This window comes from Anopheles arabiensis, chromosome 3 (genome assembly GCF_016920715.1).
Source record: "Anopheles arabiensis isolate DONGOLA chromosome 3, AaraD3, whole genome shotgun sequence".
Lineage (NCBI taxonomy): Eukaryota > Metazoa > Arthropoda > Insecta > Diptera > Culicidae > Anopheles > Anopheles arabiensis.
Window position 1 is genome coordinate 48,115,151 of NC_053518.1, and position 16,611 is coordinate 48,131,761.

General features: G+C 40.1%; 1 protein-coding gene and 1 long non-coding RNA gene across 5 annotated transcripts in view; one reads left to right on the forward strand and one right to left on the reverse strand.

Annotated features, from left to right (window-relative positions):
• Nucleotides 1-101: 101 nt before the first annotated feature.
• Nucleotides 102-14,680, reverse strand: LOC120904668 (protein cappuccino). 4 transcript variants are annotated; one of them, XM_040314852.1, is made up of 9 exons: nucleotides 13,808-14,680; nucleotides 13,325-13,745; nucleotides 7,002-7,679; nucleotides 5,355-6,098; nucleotides 4,622-4,788; nucleotides 2,646-4,134; nucleotides 767-1,849; nucleotides 394-691; nucleotides 102-316 (listed from the first exon to the last, which is right to left on the reverse strand). In XM_040314852.1, the coding sequence occupies exons 2-9, from the start codon at nucleotides 13,731-13,733 to the stop codon at nucleotides 205-207; spliced, it is 4,980 nt and encodes a 1,659-aa protein (XP_040170786.1). In that variant the 5' UTR covers nucleotides 13,734-13,745; nucleotides 13,808-14,680; the 3' UTR covers nucleotides 102-204. The 4 variants fall into 4 exon arrangements, with proteins under 4 accessions (XP_040170786.1, XP_040170787.1, XP_040170788.1 ...); XM_040314853.1 differs by having other exon boundaries at nucleotides 2,745-4,134; nucleotides 13,325-14,678; XM_040314854.1 differs by lacking the exon at nucleotides 7,002-7,679 and having other exon boundaries at nucleotides 13,325-14,672.
• The window catches only part of LOC120904672, a 68,036-nt gene continuing 56,195 nt past the window's right edge, over nucleotides 4,771-16,611 (forward strand). The window contains exon 1 of the long non-coding RNA XR_005739803.1: nucleotides 4,771-4,847. This is a non-coding gene — a long non-coding RNA (uncharacterized LOC120904672). The remainder of the gene's footprint in view (nucleotides 4,848-16,611) is intronic.

Genomic DNA, 16,611 nt, shown 5'->3' on the forward strand with positions numbered 1-16,611 from the left:
TGAGTATTGTGAAAAAATCAATTCTAGAATATAACTTTGAAATGACTGGTGCAAATCGTTACAGGTCATCATCGTGCTGTGCATAATTGACATTAATAAGGTAAGGTTTCGTAAGCATTTTTTCACCTTAAAATCCTGTTTTATTGGAGCTTTCAGTTGTTTTGCTTTTGTTATCTGAAACATTTTGAAACCCGAGTCGATGCGTTAATTTTGCATCAACCGTTTCATGCGCTCTTTCAGTGAGCCGGGTTTAGCTTTAGCTGTGGTTTGCTTCGTACCAGACGATGTCGTTGATGGACGTTTAGTCTTTTTTAATCTGCAAATAGAGAAATTGTTATTTGTTTTTTGGTTTCGTAATTATTATTAGCGGCATCTACAGCTGCAACTACTTACAGTTCATTTAGGTGATGTTGCATTTCCTTCTTAAAAATGCTTTTAAAGTCGTGAGCGAACGGTAACCAAAGTTCGAAGAACATTTCTGGTTTGCATTCTTCCAGCGTGCCCGTCTTCGGCGTAAAATGATAGAAGCGCATAGTTCGTTCGAAACATTCACAACATTCGTCCAGCTTGCAGAATTGCTTCTCGATGCGAGCGGTAGCCTTCTCGATAAACTCCTCCATTATCTCCTTGAAGGGATGAAGATGGTCTTCCGTTGATTCCTTAATGACTCTATCTGCAGTCCTGCGGCACTCTGGAATTAGAAAGTAGTGAATAATATGTGTGATGAGCACTCGCACATAGACGGACGCGTTCTTGGCGTTCCTACCTTCCGTTTTTGAGCGTAACATAGTAAGCTGCATTCGGCAGTCATCGTAGTCCACTAGCACTGACTTGTCCAGATCGCCAGGATCCGGAATGGGTAGCTTTATTTCCTGCAGTATGATGCCACTCTTGCGACACTGGCTGATGTAGGTACGGATAATAAAATGCAACAGCGTCGTATTGGTGTCGGCTGACTTTACGTCTTTGAGTTTGCTCAAAATCTCCAATCCAAATCCATCCGCCTGGCCGCGGGTGCGATTACCTCCATTCATGAAGTTGCCCAAGGTGAGAATGATCGAGAAAAGATGCTTCAACTCTTCACTTTCCACAAGAAATTCGCACGTCTGCTTGACGGTTTTAAGCTTCCGCGACACACCTTTATAATGTTCCTCGAACTCTGCCTGAAACACGATGCACGAAATGCGTTCCGAGAAGAACGATATGCTGGAGATGCGCAACAGGAACTGTTCCGGCTGATCGAGCGGGATCGCATTATTATTGTTCGCCAGGCTGCTCTCTGCATAGTCGCGGATCTGCATCAGCTCCTCGTCGCTGGCTTTTATTTCTAAAATTTTTTGCATCGCTTCCAGGCTAACGACGGACGTGTCGCAATGGTAGATGGCGCACTCAATTTCGTCCCACTCGACGTGTAGGCTCTTGGCGAAGATGCCCACGTTTTGTGATCGTTTGCAGTCGAGTATTTTAACGGTCTTTTCCGGCTTTTCAACCTTTTCCCGCAGCTTCGGTATTATGACTTGGCGCGAAAACAGCTCAGTGAACTCGTCCAAATTATCGAGACTAGTTTCTTCAAGCTCTTGCCATAAACCAAGCCGCTTTTCGGCCTCCATCGAGGGCGGCTGCGAGGAGCAAGCCGTTTCGAGCCGAGCCGTGAGCACACCATCAGCAGTCGTTTCCGAAGCGGTTGTGCTTGATAGGGAGGAAGCCGTGCCACCATCGGTTTCGTCATTGAACGATGTCGACATGACGCTTGAGTTTTTGCTAGAGCTGCTGCTTTTCGGTGCCAGAATGCGGGTCCAGTAGAGAGGCTTCATCGGTTTAGGTGGGTTAACCGGTTGTTTACGAAGAACTGGGGAAAGGTAATTGGAAGCAAATGTTAAAATTTTCTATTCACCAATCAATGTACATAGAGTAACGTATGTGAGACACAAACTACCAACAGAAATTAAAAAAAAGTCGAGGACCTAATAACCAGAGAGGAGTAGAGGTAAAGGTAGAAACACAGGAGCGTAGGGGAAATGATAATAATCTACAAAAAATTGGGCCAAATATGTGCAGTGGTGAGATTTTTCCAAACGAGAGTATCAATACCGTAGTGCAATGATCTAAATGGGCGACTTTAGACAATTAGCTAAATTATCGTGACAAGTCTTTTTGTTTTTTTTTGTGGATCAAAGCCTAAAAAAAGAGGAGCTATACAATTGTGTTGAAAAGAAAAACCCAAAAATTTAAATTGTATATACTAAAAACGAAAGGTAGGGGTCACTTCCAGACAAAAGGGTGCAAGTTCAAAAATAATACCGTACACGTCAAGCAGACGATTTTCTGTATTAGAAAACAATCTAAAAGATGAAAATATCCGAAAAGCATATTATTACTACAACTACTATATAAGTGGGTGCGTCTTGTAAGTAAACTGATCGAAAAAGGACAGAGGCTTAGATAAAGCATAAGAAAGGCACAAGAGCATCTACTCAATTGCAAAATATTGTACAAAAGATACATAAATTCGAACTGTTTTACTTTTGGTTTTTGGTTTTAGCAAACCGAAGAAAAAACAAAAAGATGTGTAAGTAAAAACGTGAAAACCAAAGTTTTGAAGGGTAAAAAGGTTGAGGTTTGAGAGAACAAAAACAAACGCTTACTATTCGCCGCATACCATCCTCCGGGCACTGGTATGGGTAGTGGTAGTGGCGGAGGGCCACTGCTGTTCGCACTAGGAGAGGCACTTGACGCTAATTTACCTGGTCCAAGCGGTGGTGGTGCTGCTCCGTTCGGCCCAGTGGGACCAAGGGCACTACCACCCATGGGCGGAGGTGGTGGTGGTCCCGCCGAAGCTGCTCCAGCAGCTCCCCCAGAGAGGCCAATTCCACCCAATGGAGGAGGTGGTGGAGGTGGAGGTGGAACGGAAGATTTGGCACCGTCGCCAGTCATTGGTAGTGGAGGCGGTGGTGGTGGAGGTGGAGGAGGTGATGGTGGTGCTATTCCTTGGAATGCGTGAAGAGGTGGCGGAGGTGGAGGAGGGGGAAGAGGTGGTGGAAGCGGAGGAGTTGACGATTGTTGTACTCCACTGTTAAATGGGATAGGTGGTGGTGGAGGAGGCGGTGGTGGTGGTGGTGCCAAGGAAGGTTTAACATCAGAAGGATCTGTAGGAACCGTTTCGTCCTGGGAATGGTGTTTGTTACTCGGGTCGGTTTGCGTTTCTCGTGTGACTAATGTACGCTTTAAGCTATCTACGGGTGGCGTGGTATCCGATTGCTCTGCGGCCGTCGACAGTGGGCTACTCGCCGGTGGCTGCGATTTCGCGCAGCTAGAGCAAACGTAATTAGACACGCGGCAAGGATACGGCTCATTGCTGCTGCTGCTGCTTTTTCCGTTGGGCACATTCCCTTCGTTGGAGGAGCACGTGGTGTCATGTTCGGAAAGATTGCTCAGTTCGTTAGTAGTAATACTGTTACTTAGGAATGTTCGCTGTGCATTCGTTGGCGTATCACATTCAATCGTATTTCGCCTCTGAATATGTTGTGCGTGTAGTTTACCCTCTGTGACTGTTGGAAAGCTTGGAGAGAGCGGTAAATTGTGGCTTGGAGCTCCGTCGAACGAATGGTTGTTGTCGCGGAGTTTGGCCTTCGCTGTCGGCGTACTGGAACATGCATCGAACACGGTACTTTCGGATTCGTTTAGCAGCTCAGCGTTGCCTTTATCATATATCGTGCAATCCGTGTCATTGAGGAGGTCCTGCAGTAGCTTTTGATAATTGCTATGCAACTGCATTGCATTATCGCTGAAGCTCTGATGCTTCATGATGTCGGCAGCAGTCGGTAAGTTGCTGTCGCTGAAAAATAATTCCTGTAAAATGCGCTTAAGCTGATTGATTGTTTCACAGCTTGCAATCCGGCGTCGCAGCTGTTGGAAGTCGCTTTCCTTACGATCATCGCTCGGATCGTGGCTCGTGTCCATGTGGTTGGTACCGTTTTCGGTGTTTGTGCTAGCTGATTGGTGGTTGGCACTTTTTGCAGGGCCTGCTGTTGTGGCCGAGGCATGTGGCCAAATGACGTGTGGCTCGAGCCGCCCAGGCGTCACAGGCGTCGGGGTAGGAGGCTCAGTATGCGTCCACTGGTACATGAGATTGGTCTGCAAGATCAGTCAGAGGAAGCAGAATTAGCACAATAAATAAACGGAATCGATCCCGCTTATTACAACACTACCGTACTATGATAAGATGTTATAAGACACTGCTCAATATGCCACCAATTGCTACTTAAAAGTATATCACGTAAAGAAATCATAGATCCGAAACGACCGCTCTTACACTCGCATTGAACGTGCTTGTTTACATTGAACCAGTATTCGCATCGTGATCTGTTGCTTATCTTTTGTCACAACGCTCTCTTTATTTTGTCTCTCAGCACCTGCCGTTATCATTTCGTTAGTATGTGTGTTGCGTTTTATCTCTTTGCTACGAGTGAACAGTTGTCGTTAAAATTGAGCAAATATATGGGCCCATTCAGACATACATTTCTGTCTACAAAGTACGGACATTTCCACCTACAGTAACTGTTGTGACAATATTGTTGGCTTACATTGATGCAAATATGAAGCTTAGATTAAAACCGCTTACCCGAAAAGTATCTTGTGGTGGGGCATGTTTGTCTGGTATTTGCTTCATAACTCCGGCAACCAGCAGATTTGTGCAGTACTGAAACAGTAACGCTTGCAGGTCTTGTTCGTTAACTCCCGGTATATTTGACGGTAGAGACGATGACAGCCAGTTCATTAGCATGTGCCCTAAAACGAATAGCAATAGATTAATGCCATATCACCTGCTCCAGTGTGTACATATATAGGTAACTTAAAAATATTATATTAACTGCTGATGAACTATTAAATGAATTTAATGTGTTTTTTGTGTGTGTGTGCGTCGTATGAGTAGAATTAAGCAGAGTGGGGGGAAATCGCATCATTCTATTGCGAAAGGAACTTGATGTCTATGATAATAGGTGGTATATCAACGGCGTGACATCCACTGATAAGGTGATGGGACATGCACAATGTGATGCGGTCTTGTTACAAAGACTTCAGAAATGATAAGAAAATGATAGTATATTTTCTTCTCCTACCACTTGCACTTATTACGCCAGCGTTTAAATTCATTATAAAAAACGTTTGCATGCATGAAACATATTATGGTTGCGTTTTTTCCACGACTTGCTAAAACTAACGATCCGTATGATTTACAAACATGATTATGATTAGCTTAAATAATAAACAAACTATAGGCGATACATGAGTAACAAAAAATGTCAAATGCTACTACAGTCACACGGTAGAGGCAGCTTGCAGAGGTGGTTTACCTTCAAACTTTTCGTACGAGAAAAAGTTAAGCTTTTCCGGAACATAAGACGGCCGTACGACACGGTTGGCAGGAGCCGTCCCCGCAAAGTTATTGGCACTGCCCTTTCGGTCAGTTAGCACGGGTAGCTTGGTCCCTACATAAAGGCTAGATTTAGCCAGCACTTTCGTAGGTTTCCCATTGGTTGGTGGTAAGCGAGTTCCGGTCGCTGTCGTTGTCGTTGTTGCGATGCCATTGTTACCTGCTACCGTCGCACTGGTCCCTCTTCTATGGGACAGCGGAACTCGTTTGCGTTCCATCCTCTCCTCCGGGGGTGGTGAAATTGATTCCGATGAGTCATCCACGACCGTTTCCGATTCTATGCAGACGGTGCTCACGTTGTGTACGATGTGCAGATTTCCATGCAATTGTTCACTGCTAGAGTACGACTCGTTGCTGGGTGGAACGCTGATGCTGGAGACATTGTTGCACACTACTAGCTTTGATCTCAGACGTTCCTCACGCTCGATGTCGCTGCCACTGAGAGTGAATGGATCATTCCAGCAGATGGTGAGCTGCGTCAGTGCCGACTTGATGTTTGTGGTCGTCGTGGGCGCTTCAGCAAGATCGCAGATGTTTTCTTCCGAATAGTAAGCTTCATTTATTTCTGTCGCAAAAGCGCCCTGCGGTGAGGCTGGATCGGTAAAAATCGAATCCGAACTTGACGATGTGGTACGCTCACGTAAATGTATTACATTTGGTGTATCTATAAAAAAGATCGATATCATTGTGAACAGTGTGACAAATGGGTAGGAAGCTTCTAGGACAGTGTATCACGTGCATCTTGTGTAGATTTGCAAGCGTTTTCATACATAAGTAACTAAACAAACAGACTAACTTACAATGTACGATGTAAATGCATGTTTGCCATAAATTTTTCGATTGTTGGTGAATGTAACGAATGACCAAATGCGTGTGTATTTGTACATGGAAGTGGCAAATGCCGTTTCTACTGGTTCTGGTAATGCAAAATTACACGCATACGCATACCGAACTGCAATTGGAAAGAGAATGAACTACCACTACGGAAAACGGCAAACTGGTAAACACTAATAGGTCTGCGTTGTAATTTCGACGAACGCCCTGTACTGATCGCTCCGTTCTTTTCGTTGCTTCATTCATGGATTCCATCAATGAGTGCTGTATGTGTGTAACGTTGGCAACGTTGCTCTCTTTCTCTTCGCTATCCAAAACTCACTTAGCTCACTTAGCCTGGCATTTGTTAACTCGATCTTTGCGGGACTCGAAGGAACGGAACGATGAAACAATACGGAATGATCTAATTTCGTAGGCGGTTCTAATGTAGAATTCACAATTGAACACCGCTTGATGCCCCACACATTGGTGCGGGGGCAGCTGCTTGGCAATGGCAATGGTCCCTTATTAGAAAGTAACGGTACACAAACATAATCTATGTAGCAGTATCTGTTGCTCGCTCTCTATCCCTTCCGTGGAACGGGCGACGTACACAGAACGGAAACACTTCACGAATCAAATGCTAAGCTATCTCATTGTAAACACTAGTTGCAACTTGTTGCATTCATTCTAAAAACACAGCTGAACAGTGAACCGAAAGGAGAAAAATTATGAGACACCGTAGACCACGAACCTTTGCTGCGCCGTAACGCCGCGCCGCACGAATCGGACGAAGGTTGGCTTTCACGCGCGGCTGGAGTTTGATTGAGCGAATTGGCCCTTTTCCACGAGTCGGTAGTGACAATGATCGGGTTCGCTGGCTCTTGGCCGACTTCACCACCACAACCATCGCTGTACGTGTTGTCCGTGGCTGGAACTGGTTTGCTGCGTAGACGCAACGATGCCGCCCGGCTGTTGTGCTGGGCTGGCTGGGTGGGGGGTTCTGTTTCGTTTGTTGTTATAGAAACGGAATGCGTCTCGACCGGCAAGCCGCTACCCTGTCGTTGTATTGGTATTGGTGCGTTCGCGTTGCATTCGCGGGTAGGTGTGGTGAGCAGCAGCGTACTAACGTGACCGGCGCTAGAACCGTCAGCGGCCAGACATGTACGGTGCGGTTGCGCTTGGTGTGGAGCATTGTGAGTGTGTGCAGGTCCTAAGCAGGTCAGCGACTTACAGCGATCGCAGGGTGGGTGCGTGGAAGAAGCTGCGCTTGAGCGGTTGGCGCTCGTCGTGGTGCCCCCTGTCATAGGTGTCGTCATCGTTGTAGCGACCGGCATGGGTTGTGTTGCTTGATTTTGAGCTTTGTCAGTTGCGTCATCAACGCATCGCAAAGCATCGTCCGCATGGTTCAGCGATTTGTTGTTGGTGGAGGCTGATTATTCGATTTAAATCCGCATTTGATTATGTTTAAGAAAAAGGAATAAAAGCAAATGTTTTCATATAAGGTAAATTTTTATGATACCAGGGGTCGAAGTGAAGGTAACGCAGCACTGATTATTTCATTAGTTGTATTAATTTACATATTTTTTGTAACTAACATCTAACAAAATGAAAAAGTGATCTTAAGAGAAATAAAACTTAAAAAATAAAGATTTGGAAAAATACATGTTTATACTATCCGCATTATTTAACTATGAATTGTTAACTCACATAAGGATCCCAGGATCCCAGGATCCCATTACATAAGGAAACATAACATTTGGCGACAATACAAAGCAAATGCAGGTATATTAATGAGTGCAGGAGATATATGTAATGGATAATCATAACTTTTAATCCGCATCGTTTATTTGTATATTTACGAGGATATGATAAATTATTCAACAAATTTTAGTCATCGCACGTCAGATTTATGTCTACAATAGTTTTATTAATAATGAATCGTTTACATATTTAAATTTATGTTTATATTACAAATTAGGGCGTGGTTCATCTGATCGTTAAATGTGCTATTACCACATACGTTGTACTGTTCATGATGATATGACTAAATTATTACTGATGGACTCTACAACCAAAACTACATTCATTCAGTACCGTATTTTGATTCAAATTACGAACAGCTTCCAACGCCGGACATATTCTTCACATCAAATTCCTGGTCATGCCTATTTTTAATTTTGCACGGCTGTATTAATGCTATAGAATCAATTAAATATGTGTCTGACTCTATAAAGGCGCTGTGTCTGATGCCACAATAAATAACTAAATATTTTCTGTCGGTCAGTTCACCACCGGAGGCATTGTTGGCAGTTTTATTTCAAACCGAATCCAAAGCAATTGCGTCGATAATTCCTAATAATCTGGTCCATTTGCATTGAAGTGCATCGAAACCGTTGTAGAGGTAGTTATCAACGTAATAACAACAGTATTTTATTATATTGTGCTCTGATTTTCAATAAAACGCTTGTTTAAATATGTGCGAAATTCGGAACAAATGTTTTGATTATCTTGTTTTAAATTTTGGACAACCGAAGTAAATCCAGATTAGTTGCATACAAATATTTTTTAGACGGTGATAACAACAATAAAACAATGATATTTGAAGATGTATGTGACAAATGCATTGATGCAAGTCGTAGGGGAAAAACCTTCAATTCGCGTACCGTAATTTGAAACATGAGCTGTAAAGTGTCTGGAATATGAATCAAAATATTGTTGTAATTTCATGTTTTTTTTGTAATATGTTAAGTATAATTATTGGAAATGTTTATTTTTTCTAAAATTTTGAATGGTTGCGATTGTTAAGTGAGCTATGCAGAGGTATGACCGATAAAATTCGAATTATTGTGCAGATAAGCAAACATATCATGACAAAAATGCCTTAAATGTTCGTAATTCGAAGCCATGCGTTAGAGTCGTAATTTCTTTACATTCATACTACTTAATAACAATATGAATATGTATGAAAATACGGATACACATTTGTCGTAATAATGGAATGAAATAAAATAAAATAAAATAAAATGGCCAATTATATTATTTAGCAAAAATTTGAAAAATAATAACTTCTAGCCATTTGGAAATAGCTATAAATTTAAAATAAATTAACAATTTAGATAAGAATGTAGATAAATATTTTAAATTTAGGATTTGAAAATAAATTAATTAAATTACTTAAATTAATCAAGCTTTTCATCAATAGACATGTATTAGATTTTAAAATACATTCCTTCATTATTTGAATGAATTTTGAAGCAATAAGCACATTCACGAAACCATCGAGTTATTACTTAATTACTGCTACTATCACATATTACTGCACAAATATGTCATTTCAGCATAGACCGATAGACGATTGACAACACTTTTTAGGATTTTTATTCAAAAGTTTCATTATTTATACAGATATGGGGAATTTAAATAATACTGCTAAATAAATATAAACAACGTTCCTACCTAACGATTGCATTGAGTGATAAGAGTACTAGTCCGTTGATAGACACATCATGTTACAAGTGCAATATTTTACACTCATCTCATGAGACATAATCAACATGACACGGTGTGAATTGCCATTGTCTCCATTTCTACGACAATGTTAAAGTAAGCGCAATAGGCGACATGTGTTTAGTCAACCGTGGCGTAAAAGCAAGTACTACGCGAGTATTATTTACCACGTGGATGCAGTAACGTGCTACACGTTTCCCACGAAATAAAATGTTTGCCGTATAAATTTCCTAAGGAAGTCAAATGCATACAACGAGCCATATTTTGTAATCAACTCAAGTAGTACAAGCTCAAGTATTGGAAGAGAATGAAATGTAACACAATCCCATTTGCAGCAGTTCATCAAGTGAGGGACGTATGTAAACCACAAGGCATTGTTGGCAGTTTTATTTCAAACCGAATCCAAAGCAATTGCGTCGATAATTCCTAATAATCTGGTCCATTTGCATTGAAGTGCATCGAAACCGTTGTAGAGGTAGTTATCAACGTAATAACAACAGTATTTTATTATATTGTGCTCTGATTTTCAATAAAACGCTTGTTTAAATATGTGCGAAATTCGGAACAAATGTTTTGATTATCTTGTTTTAAATTTCGGACAGTCGAAGTAAATCCAGATTAGTTGCATACAAATATTTTTTAGACGGTGATAACAACAATAAAACAATGATATTTGAAGATGTATGTGACAAATGCATTGATGCAAGTCGTAGGGGAAAAACCTTCAATTCGCGTACCGTAATTTGAAACATGAGCTGTAAAGTGTCTGGAATATGAATCAAAATATTGTTGTAATTTCATGTTTTTTTTGTAATATGTTAAGTATAATTATTGGAAATGTTTATTTTTTCTAAAATTTTGAATGGTTGCGATTGTTAAGTGAGCTATGCAGAGGTATGACCGATAAAATTCGAATTATTGTGCAGATAAGCAAACATATCATGACAAAAATGCCTTAAATGTTCGTAATTCGAAGCCATGCGTTAGAGTCGTAATTTCTTTACATTCATACTACTTAATAACAATATGAATATGTATGAAAATACGGATACACATTTGTCGTAATAATGGAATGAAATAAAATAAAATAAAATAAAATGGCCAATTATATTATTTAGCAAAAATTTGAAAAATAATAACTTCTAGCCATTTGGAAATAGCTATAAATTTAAAATAAATTAACAATTTAGATAAGAATGTAGATAAATATTTTAAATTTAGGATTTGAAAATAAATTAATTAAATTACTTAAATTAATCAAGCTTTTCATCAATAGACATGTATTAGATTTTAAAATACATTCCTTCATTATTTGAATGAATTTTGAAGCAATAAGCACATTCACGAAACCATCGAGTTATTACTTAATTACTGCTACTATCACATATTACTGCACAAATATGTCATTTCAGCATAGACCGATAGACGATTGACAACACTTTTTAGGATTTTTATTCAAAAGTTTCATTATTTATACAGATATGGGGAATTTAAATAATACTGCTAAATAAATATAAACAACGTTCCTACCTAACGATTGCATTGAGTGATAAGAGTACTAGTCCGTTGATAGACACATCATGTTACAAGTGCAATATTTTACACTCATCTCATGAGACATAATCAACATGACACGGTGTGAATTGCCATTGTCTCCATTTCTACGACAATGTTAAAGTAAGCGCAATAGGCGACATGTGTTTAGTCAACCGTGGCGTAAAAGCAAGTACTACGCGAGTATTATTTACCACGTGGATGCAGTAACGTGCTACACGTTTTCCACGAAATAAAATGTTTGCCGTATAAATTTCCTAAGGAAGTCAAATGCATACAACGAGCCATATTTTGTAATCAACTCAAGTAGTACAAGCTCAAGTATTGGAAGAGAATGAAATGTAACACAATCCCATTTGCAGCAGTTCATCAAGTGAGGGACGTATGTAAACCACAAGGCATTGTTGGCAGTTTTATTTCAAACCGAATCCAAAGCAATTGCGTCGATAATTCCTAATAATCTGGTCCATTTGCATTGAAGTGCATCGAAACCGTTGTAGAGGTAGTTATCAACGTAATAACAACAGTATTTTATTATATTGTGCTCTGATTTTCAATAAAACGCTTGTTTAAATATGTGCGAAATTCGGAACAAATGTTTTGATTATCTTGTTTTAAATTTCGGACAGTCGAAGTAAATCCAGATTAGTTGCATACAAATATTTTTTAGACGGTGATAACAACAATAAAACAATGATATTTGAAGATGTATGTGACAAATGCATTGATGCAAGTCGTAGGGGAAAAACCTTCAATTCGCGTACCGTAATTTGAAACATGAGCTGTAAAGTGTCTGGAATATGAATCAAAATATTGTTGTAATTTCATGTTTTTTTTGTAATATGTTAAGTATAATTATTGGAAATGTTTATTTTTTCTAAAATTTTGAATGGTTGCGATTGTTAAGTGAGCTATGCAGAGGTATGACCGATAAAATTCGAATTATTGTGCAGATAAGCAAACATATCATGACAAAAATGCCTTAAATGTTCGTAATTCGAAGCAATGCGTTAGAGTCGTAATTTCTTTACATTCATACTACTTAATAACAATATGAATATGTATGAAAATACGGATACACATTTGTCGTAATAATGGAATGAAATAAAATAAAATAAAATAAAATGGCCAATTATATTATTTAGCAAAAATTTGAAAAATAATAACTTCTAGCCATTTGGAAATAGCTATAAATTTAAAATAAATTAACAATTTAGATAAGAATGTAGATAAATATTTTAAATTTAGGATTTGAAAATAAATTAATTAAATTACTTAAATTAATCAAGCTTTTCATCAATAGACATGTATTAGATTTTAAAATACATTCCTTCATTATTTGAATGAATTTTGAAGCAATAAGCACATTCACGAAACCATCGAGTTATTACTTAATTACTGCTACTATCACATATTACTGCACAAATATGTCATTTCAGCATAGACCGATAGACGATTGACAACACTTTTTAGGATTTTTATTCAAAAGTTTCATTATTTATACAGATATGGGGAATTTAAATAATACTGCTAAATAAATATAAACAACGTTCCTACCTAACGATTGCATTGAGTGATAAGAGTACTAGTCCGTTGATAGACACATCATGTTACAAGTGCAATATTTTACACTCATCTCATAAGACATAATCAACATGACACGGTGTGAATTGCCATTGTCTCCATTTCTACGACAATGTTAAAGTAAGCGCAATAGGCGACATGTGTTTAGTCAACCGTGGCGTAAAAGCAAGTACTACGCGAGTATTATTTACCACGTGGATGCAGTAACGTGCTACACGTTTTCCACGAAATAAAATGTTTGCCGTATAAATTTCCTAAGGAAGTCAAATGCATACAACGAGCCATATTTTGTAATCAACTCAAGTAGTACAAGCTCAAGTATTGGAAGAGAATGAAATGTAACACAATCCCATTTGCAGCAGTTCATCAAGTGAGGGACGTATGTAAACCAACCGCACGCCCCATTCAACACAAACAAACGATACGTACCTTGCTGTTGGATGTAATCAAACTCCTTTTCCTCATCGCGGTCATTGGTATCAGCTGATTTCTCAGCTATCTCGCTGGCGCTCCCATTTTGCTCACGCCGTGAGTTGTTTGTACGGTCCAGCTGAGCAGATGCATCGAGCAGTATGTTCGAAAAGCCATCCTCTTCCGCGTCGGCGGTAGCGGCGGCGACAAGGTCGTGTGGCTTTATGCCGTCGTCCTCTAGGCCAACCCGCCCTCCGACTAGCACGTGACCATCGTGCTCCATCAGCAGCTGTTTGCGTTTGCCGAATTTAATAAAGCTGCGACCCTTGGAGAGAGACGGTGTTTTGGACGACGACCTTGGCGCTGGTTGCTGCTCAGCTGTCGCCGAGTTTGGCTGTGCGCCCGCTTGGGCCTGTGTGTTGCCCATCGCTCACAGGACCTGTCAAATGGGTGAAGTGATTTTCCTTTGCACAGAAACACCCCACTGAATAAATCACTTGCCGCTGTTGTGTTAGCTTCACCGTCACGAATGCTTTCGGTTTCATTAGCACTTAAATGGAAATGGTGGCCAGAAGCGTTTGGTACGCCAAAAACAACCAATTAAGAAAAAAACACACACAATCACTGAAAGTACTGCAGGATTTCCCGTTCAACAACATCCTGACGAACGATGTGCCACGATCGCGGTTCATTTAGCAACACTCGCGGACCAACCAGATGGTTCAGATTGCTGTAGAAATTGCGCGGCTGTCCAACATTTTCAAGGACTGCTTTGATAGTGCGAACGACCATCATCAATACCGATGGCTTGCGGTGGACGGTGGACGCACCGCGGTATAGATTTTTCCGGCACACACCTTTCACCGTACACTACACGACACACGGTGGTTTGCGTTTGAAGTTTTCCTCGCCACTACGGCATGCACGGTGCTGCATTGTTTTGCTCTCACTCTGCTTCTGCGTTTTCTCTTGCTCTGTTTCGCAATTGATCGCTTGTGTTTGGCACTCGCATCGAACACTCCGGACTTGCGCAATACCGACGGCGAATGGTTGGCGCGTTGTCAGAGGAAAAGTTAAACATTCAAACACCACGCGTACGTTAAAACAAAACTTTGCTAATAAGTTAAATTGCACTAACTGCGCATCGTGAAGATGCAGCGCCGAATTTTTGCACCGACCAAACCAAACACGCGCCCGTTTATTTGCTTGTTAAAGTAAGGTTCACGATCATCACGTGCATTTTGTAGCTCTGCGGCACGTGTAGCTGCTGCTGCTGCTGCCGGTGGGCATGGCTGCTTCCAGCTGCGTTGGAGTGTAAAATGGAACTACTGTGGCTGTGGCGTCTTTTGGCTTGGTATAGGGGGAGAGGACCAAAACGGTCGACCGAACCGACCGACGAATGGCTGGCAACGGCGTAACGCCAACCGCAACGAAAGTGTAATCTTTGCTTGATCTAGCGTTTGTGGTGTATACTGTTTCTTTCTTCATGGTAGTGTTGCTTCGACTTCGGTTGAGGGCATGCTTGTTTTTTTTTAAATGCTTCGGCACATGACGACACTGTTCCGATAATGCACAACCGAAAATGAGTCAACACACAGCCGAGCCGAGTTTAAACGAAGTTGTAAAGGTTTGGGATGGGATTTCTTTATTATTATCGCATCTTATGCTTTTGTATGTGCTTATTGATTGCTTGCATTTACAAATAGTTCAGCAATCATTGGTAGCTCTAACGTGGTGTTGATATTTGAATAAATTTTCCTGGAAAATATATACAACTTTGGGAAATCTGATACTTTTCAGCGTACCACTCACAGTTCAGCTATCGGCATGGAAATTACTTTACAACAAGCATGGAAAATACAATTGTTGCCACTCATGCGAGCATAACCCGTATGGGATAAAGGTGTGCGATATGTCTGTGTGCTGTGTGCATGTGTGTGGAAAAGCTAAAAATAAATTATCCGAGCAGTACCGGAGCCGATGGAAATGAGCCAGGTTAGGCTTTGGTTTTTTTTTGTTGGTGCCCCTGAACTCAGTTCAGTTGATCGTGGTTGGTGTTATTTTGTTTGCAGTGTTGTGTATGTTTAAAATGAAGCACTTAGCCGATGGCAAGCTAACGGCAGCGGCAGCTTTGAGTATACATTTGCATCATACTTTGGAGAAGGAAAAGACGTTCGACACGAAATATTCTAATGGGGGAATGGACTGAATATGTGTTTTTAGTTGGTTGGCGTAAACTTGTAATATACCTGATCAAGCACTGCATTTCAAGCACGAAACGGCTGTGGATGAAATACGCTAATTGGGTGTACTTCATTTTGGCACAGAAGTTCAGTGTTATCATGCGTCATTCACTCTACTTTCACAAAAGATTAGACAAATGAAAAAATAAAATGAAATGAGCAATGAATCGACGTATGATGCGCATTACTTGACATGTGACATCATTAATGTGGTAAAAAGTGTTTTCAGCATTAAAAAATAATAATAAAGAATGTTCCGTGCAAAATTCGGTGGTATACATATGAGATTAGATCACTATTTTCTTCTGAAACAACTTTGAATTTTTTTCAAACGCTAGTTAAACTGGTGTTGGAAGTGTGGAAAATGTGGAAAAATAATTTATCGTTGTCATTCCATACACTTGAGCCTTAATAAAGTTAAAAAATCATTTTTTACAATTAGGATACAACGCGTTTGCCACATTTTTATTGTTGTTCTCTGGTTGTGTCTATGTTTGATAGACTTTTCCGTTCATAGATCGATTTTTGCATATTCATTTCATGGATTCATGGTCACGGCTTCGACGAATATAAGTTAAATTACTTTCTTATCTGGTCAATAATTCAATGTCAATATGTTCGATAAATCTGAATGGCATTGGTAGATTTAATAGAGAATTTAGAGATCCTGTCAGCCAACACTCTTTGTATCGAATCAAATGGTTTTCTGAGCTAAATAACGAAAATTTACACGTATTCTTTACTGATATACCTTTAGCCAGCCTTGTAATCAGTTCCTTGTAGCAAGCCAGATGACTTAAATGAATAAATTCTAATATATCACTGAATTAGCTGGATGAATTAGCTACATCATAACTTATGGTAATTGGTTTTATGTGGACAAAATTATAAATAAATCGGTGCTCTCCAAATGAATCTTATCAATCCGGCTCTATATATGAAATATTTGCCGATCCATATGCTAGATGCATGTTTAAAAAAAGTCAGTTTGAAAAGGACTCACAAAACCTGCGATCATGTACAGTCTGTTCCTGAGTTACGCTGTTCTCTACGCCAGGGGTC

Bases quoted from the DNA above. Each gene is read 5' to 3' on its own strand.
- LOC120904668 (XM_040314852.1), bottom strand. From the start codon at position 13,733: ATGGGCAACACACAGGCCCAAGCGGGCGCACAGCCAAACTCGGCGACA. The intron at 7,680-13,324 runs GTACGTATCGTT...TCGAATAATCAG, and splicing joins TGATTACATCCAACAGCAAG to CCTCCACCAACAACAAATCG. The intron at 4,135-4,621 runs GTAAGCGGTTTT...CTGATCTTGCAG, and splicing joins CACCACAAGATACTTTTCGG to ACCAATCTCATGTACCAGTG.